The 26953-nt window shown below is 38.9% G+C and overlaps 1 protein-coding gene across 1 annotated transcript; it reads left to right on the top strand.

The window, feature by feature from the left end:
* Nucleotides 1-4355: 4355 nt before the first annotated feature.
* Nucleotides 4356-11686, top strand: LOC121295819 (protein sprouty homolog 3-like). The gene is made up of 2 exons (XM_041220898.1): nt 4356-4999; nt 8935-11686. Exon 2 carries the CDS (start codon nt 9006-9008, stop codon nt 9849-9851), a length of 846 nt encoding a protein of 281 aa, XP_041076832.1. The 5' UTR covers nt 4356-4999; nt 8935-9005; the 3' UTR covers nt 9852-11686.
* The last annotated feature ends 15267 nt before the right edge of the window (nt 11687-26953 follow it).

Below are 26953 nucleotides of genomic sequence, written 5' to 3'. Positions count from 1 at the left end.
ACTAGAGAGCTGCTTGTCCAATTGTCATAAAACTTGCTACAGACTTTCTTTGATACAGTGCACCTGATACAATAGCATTGATATTATATATATATACATACTAATCCACTGAAGTACCAATGGATTATGCCCACCTTGACTTTTAAGACTTTTTCCACAGACCACTAACAGTTTTGGACCAAGCATTTTTTTTTTTTTTTTTTTTTTCTACAACTTATACCAGTAATACTGGCACATTTATATACCAGTATTGAATTTGTAGATTTTATTTTAAACATTAACCAAAAAATAGGCCCTATAATTGCAAATGGATGCATGTGGTTTAAATATTAGCAATGAAAAAGATGTAATAATCTTCAGAATGCCTTTTATTTTGCAACTAGGATGTAAGAATATTTCATGGGCTACTTGTACTTGTTCACAGAACCCAAATAGTCTCCAACAGGTTGGGAACCTTAGTAGAGAAACATTGCATTGCATTTTCAAATGTTTTGGTTGACACTGTCAGAAGATCTTCTGTAGTGGAGCTTCCTATACTGGAGGGCAAACCTCATGCGGACGGGCAGGTCGGTATTCAGAGACATCCATTTCCTGTTTGCTCCACATTATGTCCCATCTCCTTTGGAAGGCTGATTAGCATTTATCCTGAGACTCATCGCTTCCTTCCGAGGGGGCCCTGTGCTGGGAAAGGTTAGATGCAATAAACAATCGCTATTAAATTATGCATGAGCTATGGATGGGCCCCACATCACTCTCCACTCTGAGTAATGCCCGAAAAGAGCGGAATGGTCAAAGTAATGAAATCAAATCAGGCTATTTAGTCAGGCAGAGATAATACGGCGAGCAGAGATAGAAGTAACCTTTTCCACTGGCCTGCACGGGTCTGCTGAAGCAGACTCAGATCAGTGCCCGAGAAAAAGATCAAGTTGGATCCTGGCTTCACTCCCATTTTTTCTTAAAGGGACACTGTTATCCCTCTAGCTGTACCGAGTTAGTTTCAATAGCAATGCAGCAGAATGGCTGTACTAAGGAGCATTGTTAGTACACTAAAGGCAGGTAGCAATGAGCCAGTGGTAGAATGGTACCATAGCATAATTTGACATTCAAATTGTACTACAGTGGTTTGAACCAAAATACACTGTTGTAATCCCTTTTAGCATGAAATCAGTTGGGATACTGTAGTCTCAGACCTGTGTTTCATTTAGTTACTAAAATGATAAGGTGCCAGTAATGTGCTAGGCATTTGACAGATGAGAAGTGAGACCATTTGTAAAAGATTGCTTTATTGAAAATGAACAAAAAATAGTATTGCTGCAAGTGCAATTTAGGTGGCTTTCATTCTACGTTTTATGTAACTTAAAAATACATAAGCGCCAGCATTTTCACCCTTAAAGTGAAAAAATCCTGAAAATCAGGAGCACAAGGGAGTTAACAAGAGTACAATATACCCCCCCCCCCCCCCCCCCCCTCCAATATAGCGGTAAGGTGAGGGCAGGCGGAGCAGGGTTGAGCTCCTTTCTGATCTGTGGACCAGGGGAGCGGGCCTCTCTCACTCAGCACTCCCATCAGCAGCTGCAGCACTGATGCACTCTATCTGCCTCCTCCATTAATACAAATGTTATACAGTCAGGAAATGCATTTCCCGCTAATCGGCTGCAGGCTATTAGACTGACAGGAAATGACTGTTTGGCTGGCGGCCAGTCCTGTTATTTAGAGGGCGGCGCAAGCCAGTCGGCAAGAGCTGGTCACTTAATGGATACCTCGCTGAAACATAAAGCACAATTACGATGGCCATTAATAAACACAGACAATGGGTTGGGAGAGGGGGCTAGTCTGAAATGGAGTTCCAAGGAAAATAAGGTGAGGGAGGGGACAGATTACCTCAAGGATAAGAATTGTCTCCTAGACAGTGAGCACATGTGGCATATTAACCGATCAACAGAGAGACACCCATACCCAACTCAGCATCCAAAATTAAAGCTTAGAAGTTTAGAGAGTGGAGCAGCACATATACATGACCCAGGTTCCTACCTCTCATTGTATTAATTTCTGTAATAAAAATGTGCGTCCCCATTAACTCGTCCAAAGGCCAGACAAGTCAGTTCACTCATACACTTCTGATTCACTCTAGCTGTGGTGGATGTCCTGAATCTGCCTTTAAAACCACAGAAACTAATGCCAACTAACTACTCATATATACATCCTATTAGTTTATAATGTGAAAGGAAGTAGGTTTAGCTAGTTCAGAAGTTAGCGTGATCCATCAGCATGCTGAAGGTTGTGGGCTCAAAAGCACACATACACACCTATTAACACACAGAGACTCATACACACTGACACAGCAGCTGGAGAGATGAATGACATTGTCAGCAGAAGTTGTTGCATGTGCCAACCATTTACCAGACCATTTAACATTTATCCTGACATGGGCTTCAGTGCATGCCACACATCCCGACTCTTAATTCTCCTGGAGGACAATCCACCATTGTGCCTGGGATCAGAGGAGTGGGGGCTTTGCTTTGACAGGGATTAATGTCAGCTAATCTTTTTTTTCCACCCACCAGTTCTCCCAATGGTAGTGGGCAGACCCTCAATTGTTAGCAAGGCAGCTCATTTTTGTTATTTTATTTTATTTTTTTTGCTAACCCTAAATTAATTTTCCTAGTGTTTTCCAGTGGGAGGGTGAAGCTTCAGTTTATCAGCAAACGTCTAAAAAAGGGCCCTTTACTAACTTTCTATCAAGGTAAAACCCATCCCTTAAAAAATAGAAATGTCCCATCCTTTACACGCTTAACCAGTCACGCGTTACATTTCCTTCCGGCAGAATTTAAATAGGCTGTCTGCGTTTTTTCATGAGTGAACTCCAAATCAGATCTAAGCTGCTATCCATGAAACCTGTTGGTAACACTGTTTAATTTGCAAACCTGAATGGAAAACTGCCATTTTTCAGTAAACACAGCTTTCCAAAACTTTCACTCCATGTATTATGCTGTGCTTTTCTCTTATCTGTGCTTTTCTCTTTTCTCTTTTCAAAACATTGCAGAATTATATGGGAGAGTCCACTGGTGTGCAGTTGTGGTTTCTACTCATCATGATGGTTTTATGATGTGCTTTTCTGTGGTTAATCAAGCATGCCTTTGTTTTCTATTGCTGTTTTTTTTTATTTTTTTTTTATCATGACATACCGCAATAAGTTCTAACAGATTTATTAATAGATTTGTAACTTTCAACTTGAAATGCATTTCTTTTTTTGGGGATTGCCAAGAGTCAAAGTGAAAGGGCATGGTATAACTTAGAAGAAAAGTTAAGTATACAGAAGTGTCATGTCCATTTTCTTCAGACCAGGTGAATCCTCATCCGGTCTAGTAAAATAACAATGGATTGCATAACCATGGTGATGACAACATGTTGCTAGAGATGTTCCTTGTTACCTGTGCACTGTGTGATGTGTGCCCTTTCTACACATTGTGTGTGTATCTGAATCCCGGGTGCCTTTAGACACACCAGAGAGTCACATGACTTTCATTTCATGACACCTGTAATGCTACAATACATAAAGGCAGTTTGCAATGGATGCTGTGTCATTCATGAATAGCTAATTAAGAAATGGCTTTCATTAAATGTAGGGTTTCACTGCACCCCAGTGCAGGGACAATGACTCCAGTGCCAGGCTTGTCTTGTTTACACTTTTCTACGCTTTTACTGTGGTAAAAGGCACTGTCTTGGGATGGAGGAGAATGCTTGCCATTTATTTTGATATTATGGCCTCACACTCTGTGCAATAAAAGTCCTTCTCAATTACTTTTATTGTTGAAGCAGAAAAAAAAAAGAAATATGGTTATCTGGGACTTTTATTTTGAAAGAAGCTTGGGGCATGTTTAAAAGACACAGTTGATAAGTAACTCGGGACATGTGGATAAACAATATCAAAACACATGTTTGTATATGTCCCTAGTTGTTCACTCTAACCACTTGTCACATCCTCACACCCCCTCCCACTTTTTCTTCCCTCATCTCTCAAACTTCACTACCTCATTCTTTTCCCTTTCCATCGATCTACTCTCTCTTTCTCTTTCTTTCCCTTCCCTATTTTTTCTAACTCCTTTTCTCTGCCTTAGCCCTGCCCTTCTCCTCCCCTACCTCCCTCACTTTCCCTCTCTACTCCCTCTCCTGCCTTTCTTTCCCACTCCCTTTTATTTCCTCTGCTTTTATCGGACTCTCTCTCTCTCTCTCTCTCTCTCTCTCTCTCTCTCTCTCTCTCTCTCTCTCTCTCTCTCTCTCTCTCTCTCTCTCTCTCTCTCTCTCTCTCTCTCTCTCTCTCTTTCTGCAGGCTTTGCTCTGGGGCCGGATGAAGAGCTGCCTCTGGGAGTGCAAATGGGCTATTCAGTTTCGGCTTGATGACGCCACTTAGCCATTAACTATCTCTAGCAAATTTATAACCCAAAGCCAGTCCCCACCTCCTCACCATTCACATCCTACATCCTCTCTCGATCACTCACCCTCTCTCTCACACACATACACACACACACACACACACACACAGACACACACACACACACACACAGACACACACACACACACACATTTTCACACACACATAAGCACATCCCACACTCACTGGCAGACTTTAAACAGACCTTTAAGAATAAGAAGATATATACAAGCAGCTGAACAGAGAGAGAAACAGAGAGATAGCATCCAGCCTTTAAACTCTTTTTGAGGGAAAACATCAGTGTTGTTTAACAACAGAAAGGACTATTTCATTCAGGATTTTGAGGGAAAAAAGTACCAGATCACACTTTACTTTTTGACTGGAATTTGTAAAGACTTTTCTTTTTTTTTTGTGGTTGTCTTTGAGATGTTTGCAGAAGATTCTGGGTTTGCATTGATTGGAGTGTCCAGGCGCTTTGAAAAGGATAAGAACATTCAAGGTTGACTAGGGGAATTTCTCTGTCTGCTAAGTGAACTCTCGCCAGTATGGATCTACTTTGCTACAGAGGTAAGGGACCTGCATGGTCAGAACACTTTGGGCATCGTAACTGTGTTGGGGGAGCACAGCAATACAAAAAAAATAAATAAATAAAACTAAACAAACAGTTTGTACCATATCAATGGGAAGATACAGGATGGAAACAGTTATAGTACAGAAATCTTTGGAAAGTGCAGGCAGTTAAACATGTATATAATATATATTTTACAGTATGGTAAATATTCATTAGCTTTGCAACATGCATAAAACTGTAATTTATAAAGTATGCCTATATACCCCGCTGGTTTATACAAATTATATCTTTCATTAAAATGTACAATTTACATTCATAATAAAATAAATTTATTAAAAGTATTTAGGGGGGAAGTATTAATTATTATTATTATTATTATTATTGAACTGTATTTATTATATATTAATTATATTATTTTAAACAACTTTGTCATTTAAACAAAAGTTTTTTTACAGTAAACCGTCTATTTGCATATAAAGAATATATATATAATATATATATATATATATATATATATATATATATATATAGATATATATATATATATATAATATATATATTCTTTGAAACTTAAATTTTACTACATGACTACTGTACATGGAACTTAATAATAATGATAATAATAATAATAATAATAATAATAATAATAATAATAATAATAATAATAATAATAATAATAATACATTTAAAAGTATGTAAAATATTAAGGGTGTGATTTCCCCCCCTTTTCAGGCTGATTAGAATGAACTCAATGTAGTTCAATGATTGTACACGTGCAAAGTAACTTTTAAAGCTGCGCTCCTATTATCAAGGTGTATAGGGATTGTGTCCGCCGCCCTCCCTTCTGCTTTAAAGCTTGAGTGAATCAGGGAGCCTGCCATTTCCTTGGGATGGCTGCTGCTTTCTCCTCTAATGCTGCTCTGTTAATGTGGCTCGCGCTTGGACCTTTTCTCCCTTGTCTGCAATATCTATTTCAGTGCATCCTGGGGGATCGGATTCAGCACATCCGGAATCTCAAACAATTTATTGTCATTCAATCACCCTTTTTACCAGCAGGGTCTGGAGCAGGTCCCTGGGTCCCTGTGTCTGATAGATTAGTGTCTCATCCTTCCACCAGAAAAACTGAGGAATAAACATAGGGGCCAGCAAAACTCCCTGCTGACATTTAGTAACTCACAGCTGTGTCTAAAACACCTCCTGCATGACGCTGAGTAACCACAGTGGGAAAATATCAATTCTGTGACACTGGTTAGTCTTTTTATTGAGATAAACTGTCAGCAGGTTAGTCCTTTCATAAATTGCCATTGTAGCGGCTTTGCTACTGATGCCACAAGGAGCTGCTTTCAAAAAAAAAAAAAATTGCTTGTGTCTTTTTTTTTTTTTTTACTTGAAGAAGGAAACCACCTATTAATGTTATACAATTATACACCTTACTTAAAAAACAATCAATTATGTTTTATTTTGCAACTATAAAGCATATTTTTCTTATTTTGGAATTAGAATCAGAAATTATGCTGAGACCACGAAACCCATTGCACTTGTGATCTGAACTGTTATGAAACCCAGGACTTCATGGAGAAAGGCATGTGCCTCTTTGAAACTTCTGGGTGCTTATATCCCAGCATCAGTCCTCTAATACATTTGAATAGCATTTCGATTTTTCACAAAGCCTCTTAACAGCTTCTACTTCAACAAACACAAAAGGACATCAATTAAAATAACCAGGTGAGCATGTTTAACATGCGGTAGAAAAAACAAACACAACCACCACCCTATATATAAATTAAATATCAAACATGGACTGAATAGTATTGATTAAACATGAAAAAGAACACTAAGGGTATAGCCTGGAAAACATATTAATAACAGAAAAGGTTGTTCTATTCAGACTATGCAATACCCAATATTAAATCATCCTGTTTAATGAGATATTCCAAAAAATCAAGAAAATAATGACTTCTTTGGCATAGGCAAAGCAGGGTGTTGGTTCAGACAGTGATCCATGTCTTGGTCTAGCCACTCCAGCATTTGGGTGAAGGGATTACCTGGTTATATTCCATTGTCCAACAATAAAAAAGTAATGTTTGTTTTATTTATTTTTCGCAATGCTTGGTTTTATGTTTCTCAAGCCAAAAAGATGATCTGGTTGTTATGAATAATGAGCTGTACACATCCTGTAACCTAAACAGATACAATTACAGAGCCAAGGATTTCTACAACTTAATTACTCAAGCAAATCCCTAGCAAATGATCTGGGTTCTCTGTTGCGGACATCTTCAGTTCTCAGCTCACAGATATGTATTTTTTTTTTCCCCATAGAACAGAATGTAAAAGCCACATTGCTTAGTCAGGTTTGAAGTACGTAAATATTTAAACTTTTGCAGGACTTCATTTTTTATTTTCTTTTTATACATCAACATCAGACATACTATTGTAATGTTCTGCACATTTCCTGTAGTCTTCCTTAGCAGCAAGGGCTTTTGTTTATTGAAATACCACTGAAGTGCATTTAGAAACAAAATGACCCTATTGTGGTTATTTAGTGCTTGGCCTCTGCTTCACTCTGCAGGGTTTGGAGGCTCAGTTTTAATGGAGTTATCACCCGTGTTAATGGAGGCTAAGGCACCAGTTTTATTTAAGAGAATGACGGCAGATTATAATAACCCAGGAATTTTGTATTGTCCATATCTACAATGCAGAATAGAGATGGCTATCAACTAAGATGAGATGTTTCATTACCATGTGATATGTGCAATCAGCCTAAACCGTGACATTGGATTCAACTGACAATACTTCTTACTCTTTATACAATGGCTAGGACTGAGCAAAAAATATCACAGCAAGGGCAGGAATGGAAGCAAATTTAGCAGCGAAAAATCACTATAGCTAGGAAAGTGACGACTGGGCAGAGAGAATGGACGGCTGCAGCAGTTCTATGACCAGCCTTTTTTTTTTATAACGACTGGGTACCAGTAATAATAATTGAAGTTCCACGTACAAAAGAGACTGGAACAACATCAGTTATAAAATGTGCATGCAGTGGCATTTGGGTAACATCAATTTAGGCCTATCATAAACACTTCTGGTACAGGAATTGAAAGAAGCAATTTGTAAATCAAAGTGCAGATGTATATAAATATTATGGATAAAATGTCAACTCCTGTTTTTGCCCTTCTGTGTGTTGGTGGATAGGGAACAGAGCCCAGTATGCTGTAGCAGGATCATTTGGATTTGCTTCAGACAAGATGCAAAACCCAGATCATGTTTGCTATGCAGATGTTTAAGATCCCACAGTGCTTGATGAACAAGGGCCAGGGGAATTGACTCAAGTGCCTTAGCCAAATTCTCCCTAGATAAAGCATCATTTCCCCACCAAAAAAAAAAAACAAAACAAAAAAAATTGCATGCTCTAGCAATCACCCTGCATACATTCCTACACTCCCCTGTCTTAACTTGGAAACAAGGCTTCTGGAAAGGAAATGTCCTGGGCATTAGGGAATTAAACAAAGTAGTGAATTAAAAAAACATGTGTAAAGCCAAGATACTTATTTATGGGAGTTGATTTCTCATGGTTCTTCATTAATGTTCCTTACTCCTAACAACTTGGAAGTGCTGCTTCAAACAACTTATATATGTAGGTTTGGACCTGCTGTGGCTACCTGTGTTCTACTTCCAAGCGATCAGTTCAAACATCTCATATGTTTCCTGTTCATGATTGGGTGTTTTCCAGGTTGTCTGCTATTTTTACTTCTAGCCACCCACAATCAAGTTGCCTTCATATGGAGTGTGGAAACTTAGCTGTGCAACTTGATGCTCAAAGTCTTCTAAAAAAATCTCTAAAAAATGTTATCTGTTCTATTAAATGGTTGCTTCTATTTTAGACAAAGGTGTTGGCTAGTGTTTGACCATTCCTCACTCTTTCTCTATATAGGTTTCTCAGATGTACCCTGATACCAGATCCTGAGTGATCCGCGCAGCCCAAGGAAACTCAACAGCTGACTGATGATGGAGCCAGACCTGGTGGACCTGCAGCAGGTGCAGGTTCTTTCTATCGACCAGATCCGCTCCATCAGGACCCATAATAACTATGTGGACCGGCCCTTAACATCAACTACCCAGTCCAACCCATCCATCTCTCAGCAGCATCAGAAAATTGAGTGGACCCAGGAACGGCAAGATCTACACCGTAGCCAAAGCCATCACCACCATCCTAATCACAGCCACCAAACCCCATCCAGCACAATCAGTTCAGTTTCCTGGAGTAGCACAGCGTCTGAACAGAGACTGCTGGCTGGCCTGACCCCTTCTCATTCTGGCCCCGTCATTACCCGGATTCAGCATAAGGGTGAAATAAAACCAGAAGATCTGGTGAAAGGTGTGGTGGACAGTCCAGACCTTAGCCGGCACCTCTTTATCTGTGAGCGCTGTGGGAAATGCAAGTGTGAGGAGTGCAGCACCCCTCGGTCCCTTCCATCCTGCTGGCTCTGTGAACAAAGGTGTCTCTGCTCCCTGGAGAACGCTGTGGAGTATGGCACCTGCCTCTGCTGTGTTAAGGGAATCTTCTACCACTGTTCCAGCGACGATGAGGACAACTGTGCCGACCAGCCCTGCTCTTGCAGCCAGGGCCAGGCTTGCTCCCGCTGGACAACCATGGGCCTCCTCTCTGTCTTTTTGCCTTGTCTTTGCTGTTACCTCCCCGCTAAGGGCTGCCTCAAGCTCTGCCAAAGAAGCTACGACCAGGCCAAGAGGCCTGGCTGCCGCTGCAGCAACACCAACACAGTTTGTCGGAAGATCTCCTCCTCCTCAGGCCCAGCACCCTTCCCAAAAACTCTGCAGAAGCCTGTATGACCTCCAAACATGGCATTGCAAGACAAAGTATTCCCAAACCATAGGGTCACATTAGTCTAACCAAACTAAAACTTAAAAACAGTCATCTAAAAAAAAAAAAACAGACCGATAACTATAAAAATACTGTAAATGTTGCCATTTTTCTTTGGGGGGGAGGGGCGTGGGAATTTGCACGTTATGTAATTACAAGAAAAAAAGAAACCCAAAGGATATCTGCTTGTAGCATACAGGGTATGTATACAGATAATGTTAAATAACAGTGCGGTTGGAAGAATGAAGATCTCATTAGCTCAGGTCATATTGAATGTTGGTGCCTCCAGATATAGCGGGGTGGATGTTTATTTGTCCATATGGAGTTTAGATGGACTATAGGAACATATTCCAGATTGAGAATGAACTCAACAAACATTTTAATAAAGAACTAAAGTGACAACCAAAGCCAACTCAAGTTTGGAATAATTATTATGCATTGCAACAATGTGGGACTCTTGAAGAGCCATCTGCCAGAGGTTCTTAGAATGAGAGTGTTCTCATTAAAGAAGGATCAATGGTCATTGAGCAGCTTCTGTTGGGGACCTCTGATCTCTTCTCTATGGAAGTTAGATCTTACAGAGGCCTTTTCAGGACCACTGTTACATTTTGTACTCATTTTATTTATAAAACTCCTGAGGAGGACCGGAATGGCCCGCAGTCAATGTAGAGCAAAGGATTTCACAGTAGCAGCAGCAATGTCAGCGCTGTTGCTGTTATTTGTTCAAGGAATGGTCCCCAGAGAAGATATGGTGCCAGATTTCTTTAGGGTTGGCCACAAAGGTAATTTAAAACCTCTTTACTGTGAACCTAATGGGACCAACAGACCTGGTTCATACAGGTTATGTATTATTGAGTTTTGTCTCTGGTACATCTATTTCAGCATGAAGAGACAATACACAGGCCAATGGAAATGTTTAAAGAGGTACCATGTATCTGATATTTCTTCAGGAGTTTTCGGCAACAATATGCTACACTATCTTCTGCAGACTTTAGCATGTGATTCCTGGCAAATTCCTGTTGAACTCTAATGAGCTTTGCTGTTCAGAAGTGGGATTCCTGTGGAAGCATGCTGTTCTGTTGCAAAGCCTAACCAAGAGTCAGCTACGAAGGAAGTCTTTTATAAGCCACAATGCTGGAGGAATAGACCAAAAATAGGACTTGGAAAAATAGCCACAGTTAGGAGAACTTGGTTTAACTGCTGTCCTGTTTTCTAGATGGAGCCGAATTGGGAGCACAGAGCTTTGAACGGAAGAGCAACATTGAGCATTATCTTGTCTTGGTTGTGAATATAACATACAATGCACACTGTATACATCTGCAAATTAATCCTCTTTGTTAGAATTACGTTGATTATATTTTTGTATGTAAATATATTATTGTTATTATGATTATAATAATTATTATTTAAAATTGTATTATTATTTTTACTATTATAAGTATTATTATAAATAACCTTGAGACTGCCTAAAAGCTGATCATTCCTTTTCTTTTAACAATTTTATTTGTGGAGGAAAAATCTGTGAGCTCTAACCATAACCACTACACCAGAGCTAGTGAAACATAAACAGTTAATTTTTTTTTAATTCTAAGGAATAGAGCATCAATGACCTACTCGCATAAAAGCTTTGTGAGTAACAGTGTGGATCTGACCCACAATTACATTTACAAAGATTTGCAGAGAAAATACAGATTCACAGTATAAATCAAAATGAAAGTAATGATTTTGGTGAAATAGAATTGAAGAGCCATTACATTTAATCCCCCCCCCCCCCCCCCCCCCCCCCCCACCCCCCCCCCCCCCCACCACCTTCCCCCGGCACACACATATATATATGTTTAAGGTTAAAAAAAATTCAACATTTTAATGTCCACTGAAGATTTTACTTCAACGAAAAGAAAATGATAAGCACTACAGCTTCCCATACAAGTTGCCTTACACCCTGGTTTTACTGCAACATGAAAAAACACAATCTCACCCACAAAAGCAATGCAATGGATCTGTTCTAATGGTGTGATTGGAGTCATGGTATGATAATGGAAATGCTCCATACTAGGACAACTGTGCATCATGTTGAATTCAATGTCTTACCATTGCTGTTATAATACTGAATAACAAGGTTTCTTCTCCACAAACAAAATATTTAGGTTGAACGCAAACATATCAAACCAGGTCTCTTCAGTCTAAAGGTTTATGCTGTGAATGGTGCCATATGAAAGGTGGATTGGCTTATTGGTACATACCATTTAAAAAGGAATGTCTGTCCAGTGCTATTTGCAGGCTATAGGTAAACCAGTATCAATTCCCATATGCTAGTAAGTAATGCTTTGGTACAATTGACATTTGTGTGTTGTAGAAAAAGTGTGTGTGTGTGTGTGTGTGTATATATATATATATATATATATATATATATATATATATATATATATATATATATATATATGATATTATATATGTGTTATGTGGTGTGTGCAGTTTTATTTTTTTCTTTGCCAAAGAAACGGTTAGTCACACAGTGTGTCTTAAATATAACATATATAATATATATATATTATATATAATATATATTATATATATTTATATTTATATATAATTTTAATATATAAAAAACGCGCCCTAAACTGGTGTTTTTTGAGAGCAACATCATAAATAAAATATATAAATTTTCAAATCGTACATTCCCGATTGATCTCTCTTAAGCTATGATACTCTGTCGGGATCAGTTACAGTTGGACATTTTAGTCATAGGGAGAGGTATTTCTTTATATATAAATATAAAGGTGAAATAGTACGTACATGCTGTAGCAGAGCTTAAATTACAAAAGTAGTAATTTTCTTATACCAGTGTCCATTTATTATACATGTTTTGAAAGACATCTTGTCGAATAACTTTTTTTCGTAATTCAACGCTACAGCATTAATACATTATTTAACTGATCTAATTTGCAATTCAACAACAGAATGACTGAAGCATGCAGTCCTAAATTACACTGTGTCACTGAGCAGATGTGGAGCTTTATATAAGGACGACAACCCCACAAGTTCAGCTGTTTAATTTAGGGTTATACATACTTTCCTCTCCACATAACGTGCTTGTTATATAAACACAATTCATCATGACAGTACTTGTAGTTCGGTGTTTATTAAACATCCTCCTTCGTGGAAATCCACAGTACTTTATGGTAGTTATATCCAAGTAGTTGAAGTACCACTTGTACTTCAGTAGGATCCTGCCCATTAGTTCTAGTGTGCCCTGCTTAATTGCACTCCAGCGTGGCAGTGGTAACTACAGTAGATACAGTACAAGTGCAAAAACTAAGATCTATTTCAGTAGTACTTTTTGACAAGGATTACATTTTAAAGCATGTTTATGGAAATGCTTGCAGTTTTCATTGGTGCAAAACAATTATTTTCTGGCTTGTCTGTTTCTGCGCCCTACCCCATTCCACCTCACACACAAACAGAGAGTGAGCTGTAGGAACGATTTATTAGGACAGAGCGCCTTAATTCACACTTATGACAGAGCTGGGAATGTTGCCAGATCATACATTTTAATGGGATGTGACTGGTGTTTTGGCAGGGTGCTGAAAACAAACATCAAAATCTGAAACTTGCAGGACAATATTTCCTCAGGAACAGTACAGCTGGACCTTGTTAATTCCAGGTGTGGCAGAAAACTCGACTCAATTCCAAGAAGTTAAACTGATGGCACTGTGCTGTGTTCAATATATCTTCCCTAGCAAGCATACCGAAGTCAACATCACAGAGAATTTCATTAAGGTGTCCAAGATGGTCAGCATTCACTGCAAAGTGCTTGTTTGGATACTGCATGGTAAAATCAAGTGGTTCTCATTTTATGTGAAAAAGCTATATAATACCCCTAACACTAGCCAAAGTTCTTCCAGTAGTACCTCTTACAAAAATAACTATGTAAGTGACATACTTGCCCTGTATGTAAATACATATGACTGTCTCAACTAAATGCATGTCAGAGTTATTCATCCCCAGCATGGAGATAATGACATTTCCGTACTATGTCCAAGAGTTTTGGAAAACTGTTATATGCTGTAGTATATTTTACTGTATAAGGACTGGTTAATATAATTTAGTTATGTACTGTGGCAAGGTGCAATGAGTTTTTCTACCTAAATAGTGGGAATAAAATATGCAGCTCTTCTTACGGGTACCCTGGTGAAGATCTGAAATATGCAGCAACTAGGATTTAAACCTGCAAGCTTACACTGACATGACTTGCCCCATGCATTATATGTCAGTGCCTTTACTAGGTGAACCATTGGGACCCAATTATATATTCATCTTAGGTGTTTGTGCAAGAGAGATCTGCTGCACAAGTCCCTAGAAATGGAAGTTGGATATGTGAACACTTTTAAAATAGACTGGGAGAGTTTAGTGGCTTATGTTGGAGAAAGGCCTTATTTGCAGTATGGAATCTCTTTCAAAGTACATCTCTTCCAAAGTATAATGTCCCACTGACACCATGCAGGATCATTCATTGAATTTTGTCTCCAAGGTGCCTGCTCTTGAGCTACCAGTAACTCTTCTTAGAACTGGCAGGTTCAACCCTGCTTAGCTTCTGAGGTATGGCCCAATCTGAAAACAAGGCGATGCTATTGTAATGTCAACAAACAACCTTTTCTGTTATCTATCTCCGTTAGCTTGGCATTTCACTGCTACATTTTTTTGCAGACTTGGCAGTGTTATTAATACCAATGTGTAAAATCACTCGTGTGCCTTACAAAGTTGGCACAGCACAAAAATTTCAAGTATCACCCTGCTAAGAGTATTTTTGACTAAGTAGGGTTTATTAAGTACTGGCACGGATTGCTCCTACTGTCATGATGTTGTACCTGGATTGCATTGCCTGCAGTGCAATGCTGAGAATGAGCAGCACAGATTAAATGTGCTGCTGAGATGGGTTTTCTAGCAGGCTCGCAGTGCAGGAGTTGACAGCTCCTGACATTAAGCAGTTCTTCAGTGTACTGCTGTAACATTGGAAAGGTCAGCCCACAGCGCTTTGTTGTTGTCTTGATACCTGCCCATTGCCAAGGGTCCTGGCTCTTGTTAAGATGACTGGTGTGGAATCAGGAAATGTTCCGAGGTAATCTAATCTCTCCTTGTCAAGGTGGGCAAGTGATACTCTCCTGTCTTATTTTAAGCAGCGGAAGGGTGAAGGCTGCTGAGTGTTTAAAGGTCACATCCTAAAAGCAGGGCGTATGAGCAGCACTGAACTCTGGGTAGGTTCATTAATAGGATCCAGGAAATACAGCACTCCTCCATTCACATATTTCTTTTTTTTTGCTAGAGGTGCAGCGTGCCTGAGAATATTTTTTGGTCACACTATTTTAGAGGAAAACCTTTGTTAGTTTATTTCCTGTTAATAACTAGCTTACTAACACGTTAACACATGTTTGTTTTGTGTTGATAGTTAATTTACACCGTGCCCCATAAATCAGGCTTACTTAAAGACATTTCACACCAGAAAACAGGAGACACAAGTATTCATGATCATCTACAATTGTTGAATTATGGGACACCAGGCATATTAACTGTTGGCTGACTAATAAAAAGTTATAATAAAATCTGATGTAATTTGCTAAACATTACAATTGTAACAATGCTGTTAAACCATGATAAACAGCAAAATGATTAAAGGGTTATTATCTATGTTCAAAGTAAATAGTGTAGTGTAATTGAGACAGACAAAGTAAGGTGTTTGGCTTCTCCATGCTCATTGACATCTAATCCACAGCCTTCCTGCCCGGGGAGCTCATAATGCCCTTGCAGGCAATGTAAGGAGATCACCTAACTGCAGCTTGTCTCTCTATCACAGAACCATCCTGCCTCTGTCTGTCTGTCTGTCTGTGTCACAGAGCCATGCCTGCAGTTGTTCAGCGGTATCTGCATTCTGAGCTAGGGCTCTGTGGCAGGCTGGCGAGTGGATAGAGGCCCAGAGAGTCTGTAGTTCAAAAAAATAACTTTTTTTATAAATAAAAACAAAAATGAAAGGGCACAAGGGCCAAAACAAAGCAATTTAAACACAAATAAAGCAAAAATGCACTCACAAAAATAAAGGTTTCCAGGCTGGGCAATGCCTTCACTGGATTCAAAACATTCAAAACATTCAAAACATTCAAAACATTCAAAACATTCAAAACATTCAAAACATTCAAAACACCAACCTGCTTCCTCAGCTCCCTCCTCCTTAATGGGAAGCAGAGGCCTCCTTTTATGTCAGGTGGCTGGGCGCTGATTGATCGTTAATTAAACTAATCATCTAATCAACCCCAGCCACCTGAGCACAATGAACCCAGGCAGGTAGGGGAATTTAACCCCATCCTTGCCAATTTCTAAAGAGCAGAGCTGTGCTCTGCCACAGGCTCGCTCTGTCTTATTCCTCATCTCACAAACTCCAGACAATTTGCTCCATAAATAAGTAATCAAGGCCAGTTTACACTAATGGCTTGTGGAAGAAGGGAGTACAGAAGAGAAGATGCTAAGAGAATGAGATAAAGCATCATGTGCTGATCTGTGGAGCTCTGTTCTCTGTAATCTGGGATCTCTGTTTTCTAGTTAAACATTGCAGTTGAATCTATGAGAATGCTGTTGTTAACAAATGTCGTTCATTTGTTTAATAGTTAGTTAGTATATGATAGTATTTATAAACTAATAAAAAATAAATAAAAAATCGATACAAATATCAAAGCCCTATAGTGTTTAGGGATTATCAGCTCCAAGTCATGCATATAATTGGAATGTGGTTACATTTGTTAGAAGTACACATCACATTTACAATGCTTTTTTTCATGATCAAGCTTTAAGCTGACAAATGATGCCTACAACTATATGCATTTTCCATAAAAAGTGAAAAGTCCTTATTAGTGGCCATCCATCCCTACCAATCTTCAGAATGCTTAAAGGTTCTGTAACGGGACAGTTGCATCACTAAGGTATGAAACAGCATGCACAGGTATTCCTCCCTGTATGGATTTAGGGTTAAACCCTTTGAGATGGCAGTAATGGTTCATCTAGTGTACCTTAAGGTAAATTTCTATTATAAAGGTATACCAACGGAAGAACTTTTCTGTAAGGGCAGTGTCACAAAGACGGCTGGAGAGGGGGACTTCAGACCAGAAACAAAGAGATGGAGTTTTGGGGAAGCTGAGAGCTTGCTTGCGCTTGGCATTAAATGAAAGAACAGAACAGTAAATAAAAAGGCGTAACAAACAAAAACACAGGACACTGCACTCATCGCCAAAACAAAAAGACAAACAAAACGGACTACACAGACAAAACACGATGAGCTTCTATTTTTAACTATTATTATTATTATTATTATTATTATTATTATTATTATTATTATTATTATTATTATTATTTATATATATTACCTCCGTCTCCAATACCGTTCTCCACTCGTCGAACACACAACCCAGAGTGAGTGAAAACATGCTGCTTTTATGCAGCTGTACCGAGACTCGATTGCTAATCAATCATGCAATTGGAGTCTTGGTACAACTGCACTTGAATTAATAAAGTGCAATTCCCCGTGCTCATATATTATTACTTTTTACTTGACGTGAAGTGCTATGCAATCCTCATGCCTAAATACAAATATACATTTTAAACAGTTACACAGACCCGTTTATATTCCGTGTACCAATGACTACACACCAACATTAACACACAACATACAATACAAAATACACACAGGGGTGGGCACTTTGCCACAGGCAGGTATTACAAACTATGGAGAGATATTCCTAATGTAGGGTAACATGGTGTATAGGCAGTCTGTCCCCCAGGCCAAAAGTATTAGCAGGGCTGTGGTTCCCATGGAAACCCAAGCCTTGACATCTCAGTGAGAGTGACGGCCCCTGGAAAGAAAAGGCCCTTTCAGCCTCCCTGCTCCTTGGAAAACATGATGTAAACACAAGAAGCCTGAACGTATCTCAGGGTTTAGGGCAGTGGTGGCAAGCCACCTAGCGTCTGACCCCTTCCGCCCATCGACCCACCTTTCACACCCTGGCTACAGAAAGGGACCCTGGTCTTCTAAAGTCATTAGGGACAGAAAGGCAGTCCCCTCAGCACATTACTCTAAATTATATCTAAGGGTTCTCTCCAAGAGCCAGATAAGAGCCGTCAGGCTCCTCTTGTTAGAATAGGATTTGTCCCTCCACACAAGGTTAAGCCCCCCGGGAGTTTCTCATAATGCACCTTGTCAGTCAATCAGAATATGTCTGTCCATCATGCTGGGCGCCATTCACAACCCTGGAACTGTGTGAGGAGAGAACACAGCTATAGATCAAGACAAAAAACACACCATCTGTAACCTTTGACTCTGATTAACAAAGAGTCTTTGCACAGCCATTCTGCTGCTACAGCTGTTCCTGTCTTCACTTGTCCCTCATTCAGGTGCAGGATGACTGATCTCTGCAGAATGTTCAAGGAGCGCTCTTTTCAGGCAGGTAGTGAGAAGGAAACAGCTATACAACAGTGGGCTCTATATTATAAGGTTCACCCCAGTCTTTAATTGCTTCCTATTTTGTTTTTAATTTTTAAAAAAAATAGATATTTTGGAGTAAATGTTTAGAAAATATGTTGTCTTGTTTCCTGTCTCTAACCTGCTGAAGCTTCCACTGTTTACCTACTAAGGTGGCTACTGCTGCTTGTACAGTACCTAGCACTCTCAGTATCTTGCATGCAATAAGAAAAATAGTCGTATTCACAGTTAACCTGGCAATCAATGTAAGTGCATCTCAACTTTTTATATTTTTATTTCTGAATGTACAGCAATACTCTGATCCATGTTGGTCTGCAGCAGCGTCAGCTAATCATAAGAGGTTGCAGAGGCTAACCCTACATGTAATTCTTTAAAAGTAAAAAAAAAAAGCTTACCAAACTTCATGCTTTCCAAGGTCTACTGTATTGCTATTGGCTAACATGTATCCTCAAAATGGGTGGGATTCTGTGTGTCTTCAACCTGCAATCACCCTCTGTCTGTCAAGTTTTACTGCATTTGTACTGGCTACATGATGCAAGCTTGCGGCTAGCTTCTGGCACTCATAATTAGACTTAATCTTGACAAGTGTGTTGACAGGCAGGTTTTGGGTCAGGTGTGGCTACTCGCTTAATTTTCGATTTCCATACTGTATGTTTGTTGACTGTTTTAATTCAAAAGCTATTTTCCTCACCTTCAATTGAGGAAAAAATAAGAATCAAAAGTATCAGTAAAGGTCATCCATAGCATAAATTGAACCTTCTTCAACAGGGATGACCAAAACAAAATTGTCTTTTTAATTGCACGAAAAAGCAAAATGGTTGAGTATTCGCAGTTTGGTTTTTAAAACCAGCTCTTCATCCAAATGTTTTTTTTCTACAAATGACATCTCAGGATTCATCAATTAAGTAAGTCCACAGTGTTTTTGTTATATTCAGTTGCTTGCCTGTTTTTTAATTAGTGTGTAGTTTGGAATTAAATGTTCTTGTTGAAAAGACCAATCATATGTCTGGTAAAACTATCAAATTCAAAGTCAAGTTTCGTCTGTTAAAAAAATTACTGAGTTCCACATTCTGATTTTCAGCTCTTTGATGGTAGTGGAAATAAAATCTCAAAACAATTTTTTCTGCCAATTATAGAACAATATGTAGACTTTACTCAAAACAATTAAAGCAAGAAGCAGTAAAGGAAATCTCTCTTTCAGGCACTGACTTGGCACAGGCCCACAGAGAAATAAACCAAACTATTTAAAGAGATCCTAAAATATTTTGAGTTATAGGGAAATTGAAATAGTACAAGACATCTCAAAAAGCATTATTAAACAGCAATCCATCAAAGTCATTGATTTGAAGGGAGGAAGAAAATAAATCTCAAGGTTGGGCAACAATTAAACATTTTTGTTGACCAAGACCGCCTAGAAAAAAAAAAAAAAAAAAAAAAAAAAAAACATGTCATAGAAAAACACATAGCAAGAGAAGACTCAGGCACTCAATCTTCCATCTTTTTGAGGTGCAGATTGTGTTGCCACATACGGTTTAATTTGAAAAACAATTGCACACCCAGGAATGTTTTCCTTTTATTTTTATTCCATTTTTAAGCAAGATAAAAAGCAAACATTTCAAGACTATATCAGTGTCTTCATCAGGACTAACAAAAACACACCCTTATCATTTTTGGTTATGTTGCTCCAGTCTTGAGATGGGGAGCTTAATCGATTACTGTTTTAGCTACACAAGCTTTTTAGTGTTTGACCCACGGCAAGGTTTAACCTCAAAGGCTCGATAACATTCGCAAACAGACTCCTTTTGAGCTCAATGAGTCTATGTGGAGCTGTATAAGTGCCAGGATCAAACAGCCTTCTCATTCCATTCAGATCATGTGACAATGTGAACTTTCAACTCTGCCTGCCATGATAACAAGCCTAACTCAAAACAACCATTCAGAATGCTAGCATGCACCATTAAAAAAAGCAATTGAAATGAAATTTGAAGCAAATGTACTCCACTGCTGCCCAGGGATTCTGAACAATAATGGAAACAATTTAATGTTTGTTATACAATATAAATATATGTAGTAAACATCTACAGGGCAGATCTTTTTGTTTGAACATGAACAAATGGTACTATTTAAATGATAATGTACTGTAAAAATATGAAATGTGAAAAACTATTTTAGAACAACAACTATAAGCCACATTGAGAAGAACCTAACCCAAGGGCTCTCAGCACGGAGCTAAAGAGAGAGAGAAAGAGAGAGAGAGGTGCTGTGGGTTATTTTGAGGAGCGCTGTGGCTGGTGGCGGGAGCAGCGAAGGGAAGCTCCCTCAGAGCCAAGAGGAAGCACCTTGACCTCCCTGGCTGCCAGTCCCACCCTGCCTGCAGCCACCGCGGCTCCTTCCTGTGTTTTCCACTTCAGCCACAGACAATCGCACATGTTTGCCAGGAATCAACACTGCAATACTGTAATATCTGGTATAGATCTATCATCTGGACATGGAAGTTTCAATTTCAATTGGCCTTGGATCTCTCCATAAACCATCAGTATAAACAGCAGCCTGCCTATTGCAGTCATCTGTAACTGCCTCTTAGCTTTACAAATTTGGTTTTATCCTGCAGTGGTTTCCCCTCACGTATTGACCCTCTTATTAAAGTCAGAAAATACAATAAAACAGACCTTTGTGAATAGTTTAGGAAAATGTAATTAGCAATAGTATTCCCCCATTTGTTTAGGGACAGGGAGAGTTTTAGGAAAACGATATTAGAAATTTGTTTAGCAAGTTGTTTAGATAATTGAAATAGACCCCTGTCTATTATGTAAAATTGTATACTATCTGAATAATATACCTTCCAACTGGTACTCAGATAAATAAAGGAATGCAGAACGGCCAAAGGTTTTCTTCACTTAAAATAAAATACAGGTATCCTTGAATAGACAATCGTCATTTTTAAATGCATGCAGGTGTTTGTAATGTGTAATCTGTTTCACAATCGCAGTTCAGCCCCTGCGGTGATCCATTTACTGCCAGTGAGGTTTTCTTTTTTAAATGTTGCATGTATAGTACATGAGGATTGGTTTGAATTCTATACAGGTCAAGGTTTTGACATCAAAAGCATAGCAAAGTGTAATAAAGCCAGTGAAAGCACATTAATACATAAATAAGCATTGTACAGCACAGAAAGGTATAGTAAAGCATGTTTTAAAAAATGGCAAACCATGGTAAACTGTGATAAATCCATTTTATAACCATGGGAAAACTGCAAAATTCCCATGGTAAGGGATATGCATTTTGATAAGGGGAATGTGTAGCAGCTATAGTCAGGGGCTGAGAGGTTGTGGATTGAAGAAGCACAGCTACTTGACAAAGTGAAAAGTCTTTTCAGAGGGATGTGTAGGGGAGTGGCAACCTCTTGCGTGAAGTGCATTCCCTTGTTCTCCTAAAGCAGAGGTTTCATTACAAAGACAATGCAACCCTTTGGGAAAACAGACAGCCATCTAATGAGAGTAACTCGCCTTTTAAAATGCACATGTTGAATATACTACGAACAATATACTGCTTTCCATAAGCTGGAGCAGTCAGCAAGCCCAGCAGAAAGAGCTGTGCTACTTTCCTTGCAGCAAGCCAGTACACCCTGGTAAAAGCACTGCGGATTGCAGTAAAGCAAAGCAAAAACATGGCAAGAGTATCATAAAGAAGCAAACAAAATATCAGAGAGGTAAGGTGAAAGGATTGACAATGAAATAGTATAAAGTATAAAGTGGAGAAAAGTATTGCAAACTACGAGTGTGCCAACATACCAGCTAAATAACTATTATAGTAATAACTAAAATTAAACTATTATATAGCTTAGAAAATGGACAATCCATAGGGAGAATTCTAGTTAATATTGCAGTTACACATCAGTCTAACACTAGCACTGTTGTCCAATTATCTTAACTTTCACAGCAGTTTAATTGCATATGTTAATGTTGCATAAATTTGTACTATTGCACATAATAATAATAATAATATTAATAGTGGTTTTGCTAGAATGTTCATGTTGTCGCTCTCAATAAGTGTAAAGAATGTCATAACCAAGTTCTAATATTTATAATAATGTAGTAATACAAAAAAAAAAACAGTAAAGCTCTATGACAAACTATCTTAGATAAAAGTGTGATATGATTACTAGGTAAAGACATCTGTATATTCTCTGTATATTCTCAATACCTTGTTCTAAGAAATGTCCCATGTTTCAACACAATTGGATGAACGGTTCTCTATTTGAAACACACCTCCACTATAGCCCCATCCTACAGATGCATCCCCAGAGAGAGGAGGGGGGCAGCTTGACTTGACAGAATCTGGTTTAAGTCTTGTTTTGTAGTCCATGTGTTTGTAACAGGACTCCCTATCTGGGGATAGTCACTTAATTGTCAAGTATGGAAGACCCAGTTGCTGGGCCAATAGTGATTTAATGTTGTGTTTCCAGAGGTTCGCCTTTAATTTCCCTCCTCAGTCCTGTGTGCTGGGCGGGCAGGCGGCGGCAGTGGTGGTGTGGGATCCTGTCTAATACAATCAGAGCTCAGTGCTGCGAGGCAGGAGCACAGCTTATCTGCTACTTAGAAGGCTAATGGGCTCTTCCATTAGGGGCTGTAAAAGGAGATTAGCAGGAAGCAGTGCTGGGAATGGATTGCAGGGTCAGGAGTTATGGATGTGAAGAGCTGCTAGACGATATGTATTGCCTCTCTGTTATTGATTAGCTGTCAGTCTCGGGCAGCCATCGTTTATATCGCTCACCCAGCTTCCCTGTCTCTCTGCTCTTGGCTTGCACCAGCATAAACTGAGCCCCTCACCCCCATCCCCAGTGAAGGACACTAACCCCTGGGGCTAACCTCCTTACCTTGCCACAGTGCCCCCTGCTGGTGAAACATAAACAGCATCTATGCTTGAGTAAACTATGGCACTTGTGTGGACTACCAAAGCAATCAAGATGATCAGGGTATTCTAGGAGGACATGCCCCACACCAAGACAATGCCAAACTCAATTGTGTAGAAAGCTCCTAATCAAGTGACCTGGCAGTTTATGTTTGTAATGTATGTGTATGTATGTATGTTTGTGTGTTTCTATTTCATGTCACTTTAGAGATGAGAAAATTCAGTTCTGTTACATATACTGCAGATACCGTATTTGTACTTAGACTGTATAAAGTGTTAAAGTGTTCAGGTAAGGTGTTTATTACAGGCACCGTGATGTCCTCACAAATAACATTTTTCATTGGGGTCATATTTTCTGCTTTGTTCTAGTGTTTCTGTGGCTGAGACATGTTTGCTTCTGAAGGAACAGCATTCCATGAGTTTCAATAGGGTTCTGAATTCATAAACAGTGTGTTGGACATGAGTGTCTGTGTAGAAAACTATGTGTGTGTGTGTGTGTGTGGGGGGGGGGGGGGGGGGGGGGCAGGAAATGCAGCTGCATTCCTTGCATTTTTCAGTGATGTTACAAATTGCTGAGCACAACAAATCAGTCGGATGCTCTGAATGATCTCGGTTAAGGGGGAGCTAGGTCAGAGATTTCATTATTGCAGTATGTGTGTGTGTGTGTGTGTGTGTGTGTGTGTGTGTGTGTGTGTGTGTGTGTGTGTGTGTGTGTGTGTGTGTGGATTATTGTAGCAAATCTATTTTAAAAGGGAGGGGCTACAGTGAGGTATATTTGTCCAAAAACATTTCACATGTCTACAAAAACAGTTAGCATAATGAGACCAGATATCTGAAGGTCAGGTTATATACAAAAAAGGATCAAACCTAGAACAATGTGATGTAAAAGTGGGACAAACTTGGCTAGCAGCAACATGAAAACAAAACAAAAACAGGTTAATGTGACTCAGTTTATTTCATGTTTTGCCTCTTCAACAAGAGAAAATGATGTCTGACGTGGGGAGCAAGATCCTAACTTTGCCACATTCTGACTGCATTAGTCACATGCTTTAATGGTACAGTAGGAGCCTTATCCAAGTTAAACGAGACGCATTTGAGGTAACCTTGGACCTTTTTAAATTTTCAGTTAATTAAAGGCTGGATCCCAAAGCGTTATTATTACTATTATTATTAAAATTATGATTATTATTACTTTTTCATGTTGCAATATATATCTTAAGATAAAAAAAAAGTTTTTCTTCAGAATTGTTAAAGATTGAAATGTCCAAACATTACTAAGCATTTCTTAATATCATACACACACCATTATAACTACATGAAAATGACTAAAACCAAAGTAATTTGATAAAAGAATTGCTGTTAATTACTACATCTTTTTTCAAAACTATTGTACAAAGAGTGCTGCAGATTGGCACATTATTTTACTATGTATGGTCAAATTTGAGTAGCATTATATTGCTGTCTTCATTATATGGGGCTGCCTCAGTCTAGGGGAGCATGTCCCTTGGAGAACAAGAGGAGAATCAGATTTCTTACTTCCTCACTTTAAATATTTATCCTGGCCCGTGCTGCAGTGAGCACTGTAATTTTGAACAACCACAGCTGAGCGGCCTGCTCAGTCCTGGGGGCACAATGACAGAGAGCAGGGGATATGGAGACAGACTCCTGGGGGGCTTTTTTTGGGGAGGGGGGGGAGGGGCAAAATAATGTTTGTTGTTGTTTTTATTGTTCATTTGGTTTTGTAAGTTACCTGTAGATGAGCATAATTCTGCAGTTTGGAAAGTACAATCCTCAGTTGATAAGTGTAGGAGATTGGGTTCTATGCAAATTAGCCATGTTTTTTCCAAGCGCTCTGTACTCCACTGCCTGAGAACAAATAACTATTCTCCAAGTTACTTATTTATGTATCTAACTTACTAGAAGAGTGTACTATGTACTGCTTGCACTATTTGTGAATTATTGTTTAATCCCCAATTTTAAGGTAATGCTGTTTTTTTGGTGGCTGGTTAGTTCAAGTTTCATTGTATATCAATGTCAGCTGATACATGCTAGGACAGAATGGCAAAACATTTGTCTACAGAACTAAGAAAGCTTTTATTCAGATTGTATTATTGAGACATATTCAAAAAGGTTTGACTCATGTTGTTTAAAGAATTTTTTTTTTTTTTTTTAATGAATGAAATAAGCTTTCATACTCATGAAAGTGTTTTATACTGCTGGTAAACAGCAGTTTAGTACAGCCTTCTGAAGAGACTGATGAAGCGCAAACTTTGAACTGTCCAATATGGGAAATCCCATCCAAGCAAAAACAACAGAAAAGAGAAAAAACAATAGAAAAGAATCATTTTCAACTAACATATAGTGTCTGCCACTGGGAGAGGATATGAAGATATTATTATTATTGAAGTGTATGTCTGTGGAGATGGAGGAGTGGGGGATGGAGATGTACTTGCAGCTGTGCCTGACGCAGGGTAGGATTCAGGAGAGTGAGGTTTCTGATTACGGCACGTCACACACGTACAGAGGGATGGAGCTGCATTCACAGATTTTTTTTTTTCCCTTTCAGCTCTTCGCTGGCATTCTTTCCTGGGTCCCCAGGCTCCCTGCGTCTACATGCACTTGTTTCCTGGAATCAATCTTTTTTTAATCGCCTGCGCTGTTTCTCAAGCAGGCTTGACGACCGGAAGCTTCCTGCTCTTGTTTGTTTCGCTGCTGAGCTCAGGGATAAATGCTCTCACACAACCCCGAGTACAGTGGTCCTCTCAATATAAGGATTTTACTTCCATTACAGAATGACTAAATTCAATGTTATTCTACGGAGTCATGGTTTCCATGGAGAACCTTTTTAAGTTAACAGTTATAGGCTTAATAAAACCATACAACAAACAAATGAAATAAGGACATGTATGCAGGCAAGCCAAAGAGATAGGAGCATGTTAATACATACTGTAATGTGTTGTAGGTGCAATAACACGCCATGAAGCATGTCAAATATCATAGCATATTATAATGCTGCAGAAGTGCACTAAAAAAAAAAAACTGAATTAATTTACAGGGCTTTGAGTTTGTAACAATTTATAAAACAATATTTAATGAAAACCTAAATTCATATTATGCTGGTTTTCAAATAATTATTTAGTTATACAGTGTTATATAGTTTAGTTATATAGTTATTACATAGTTATACAGTGTAATGTGGCCTTATCAAGTGAGCAATTCAAAATGTCCTAGCCTGTTAGACAAATGTTTCGACCTAGTCCTTTTTAATGGTTGCTTTGGGGAGGGTTTACACAGGGAGTCTCCCTTCTTGTCACAGATACACACCAATGTCTTTCTGTGAAATTCCTCAGGCTTCTGCTAAAGCAGCTTCAAAGCTTTTCCGATTCTCACTTTCCCCCAGTCTCCCCTGTATTGGTGTAACTGTGTCCACAGATACGCCTGTAAAAGATGAGCTTATGAGCAGAGTATGTGCACAGATTGTATTGAAATCCAGGACGCTCTGTGCGGCTGTACTGTTTCTACAAATATAGCCTTACCTTTGCTGATGGCTTGAATGTCAATACTCTACCTACTGGTCATATTACTACATTACCACGTGCCACTTTATTAAGAACTATTTGGAAATTAGTAATTGATTGT

The sequence above is a fragment of the Polyodon spathula genome, chromosome 20, assembly GCF_017654505.1.
Source record: "Polyodon spathula isolate WHYD16114869_AA chromosome 20, ASM1765450v1, whole genome shotgun sequence".
In the NCBI taxonomy this organism is placed as follows: domain Eukaryota; kingdom Metazoa; phylum Chordata; class Actinopteri; order Acipenseriformes; family Polyodontidae; genus Polyodon; species Polyodon spathula.
The sequence above is the reverse complement of the archived record's forward strand: the minus strand, read 5'-3'. Positions and strand labels throughout refer to the sequence as shown.

Excerpts from the sequence above, each read along its gene's own strand:
- LOC121295819 (XM_041220898.1), top strand. The coding sequence starts at position 9,006 with ATGATGGAGCCAGACCTGGTGGACCTGCAGCAGGTGCAGGTTCTTTCT.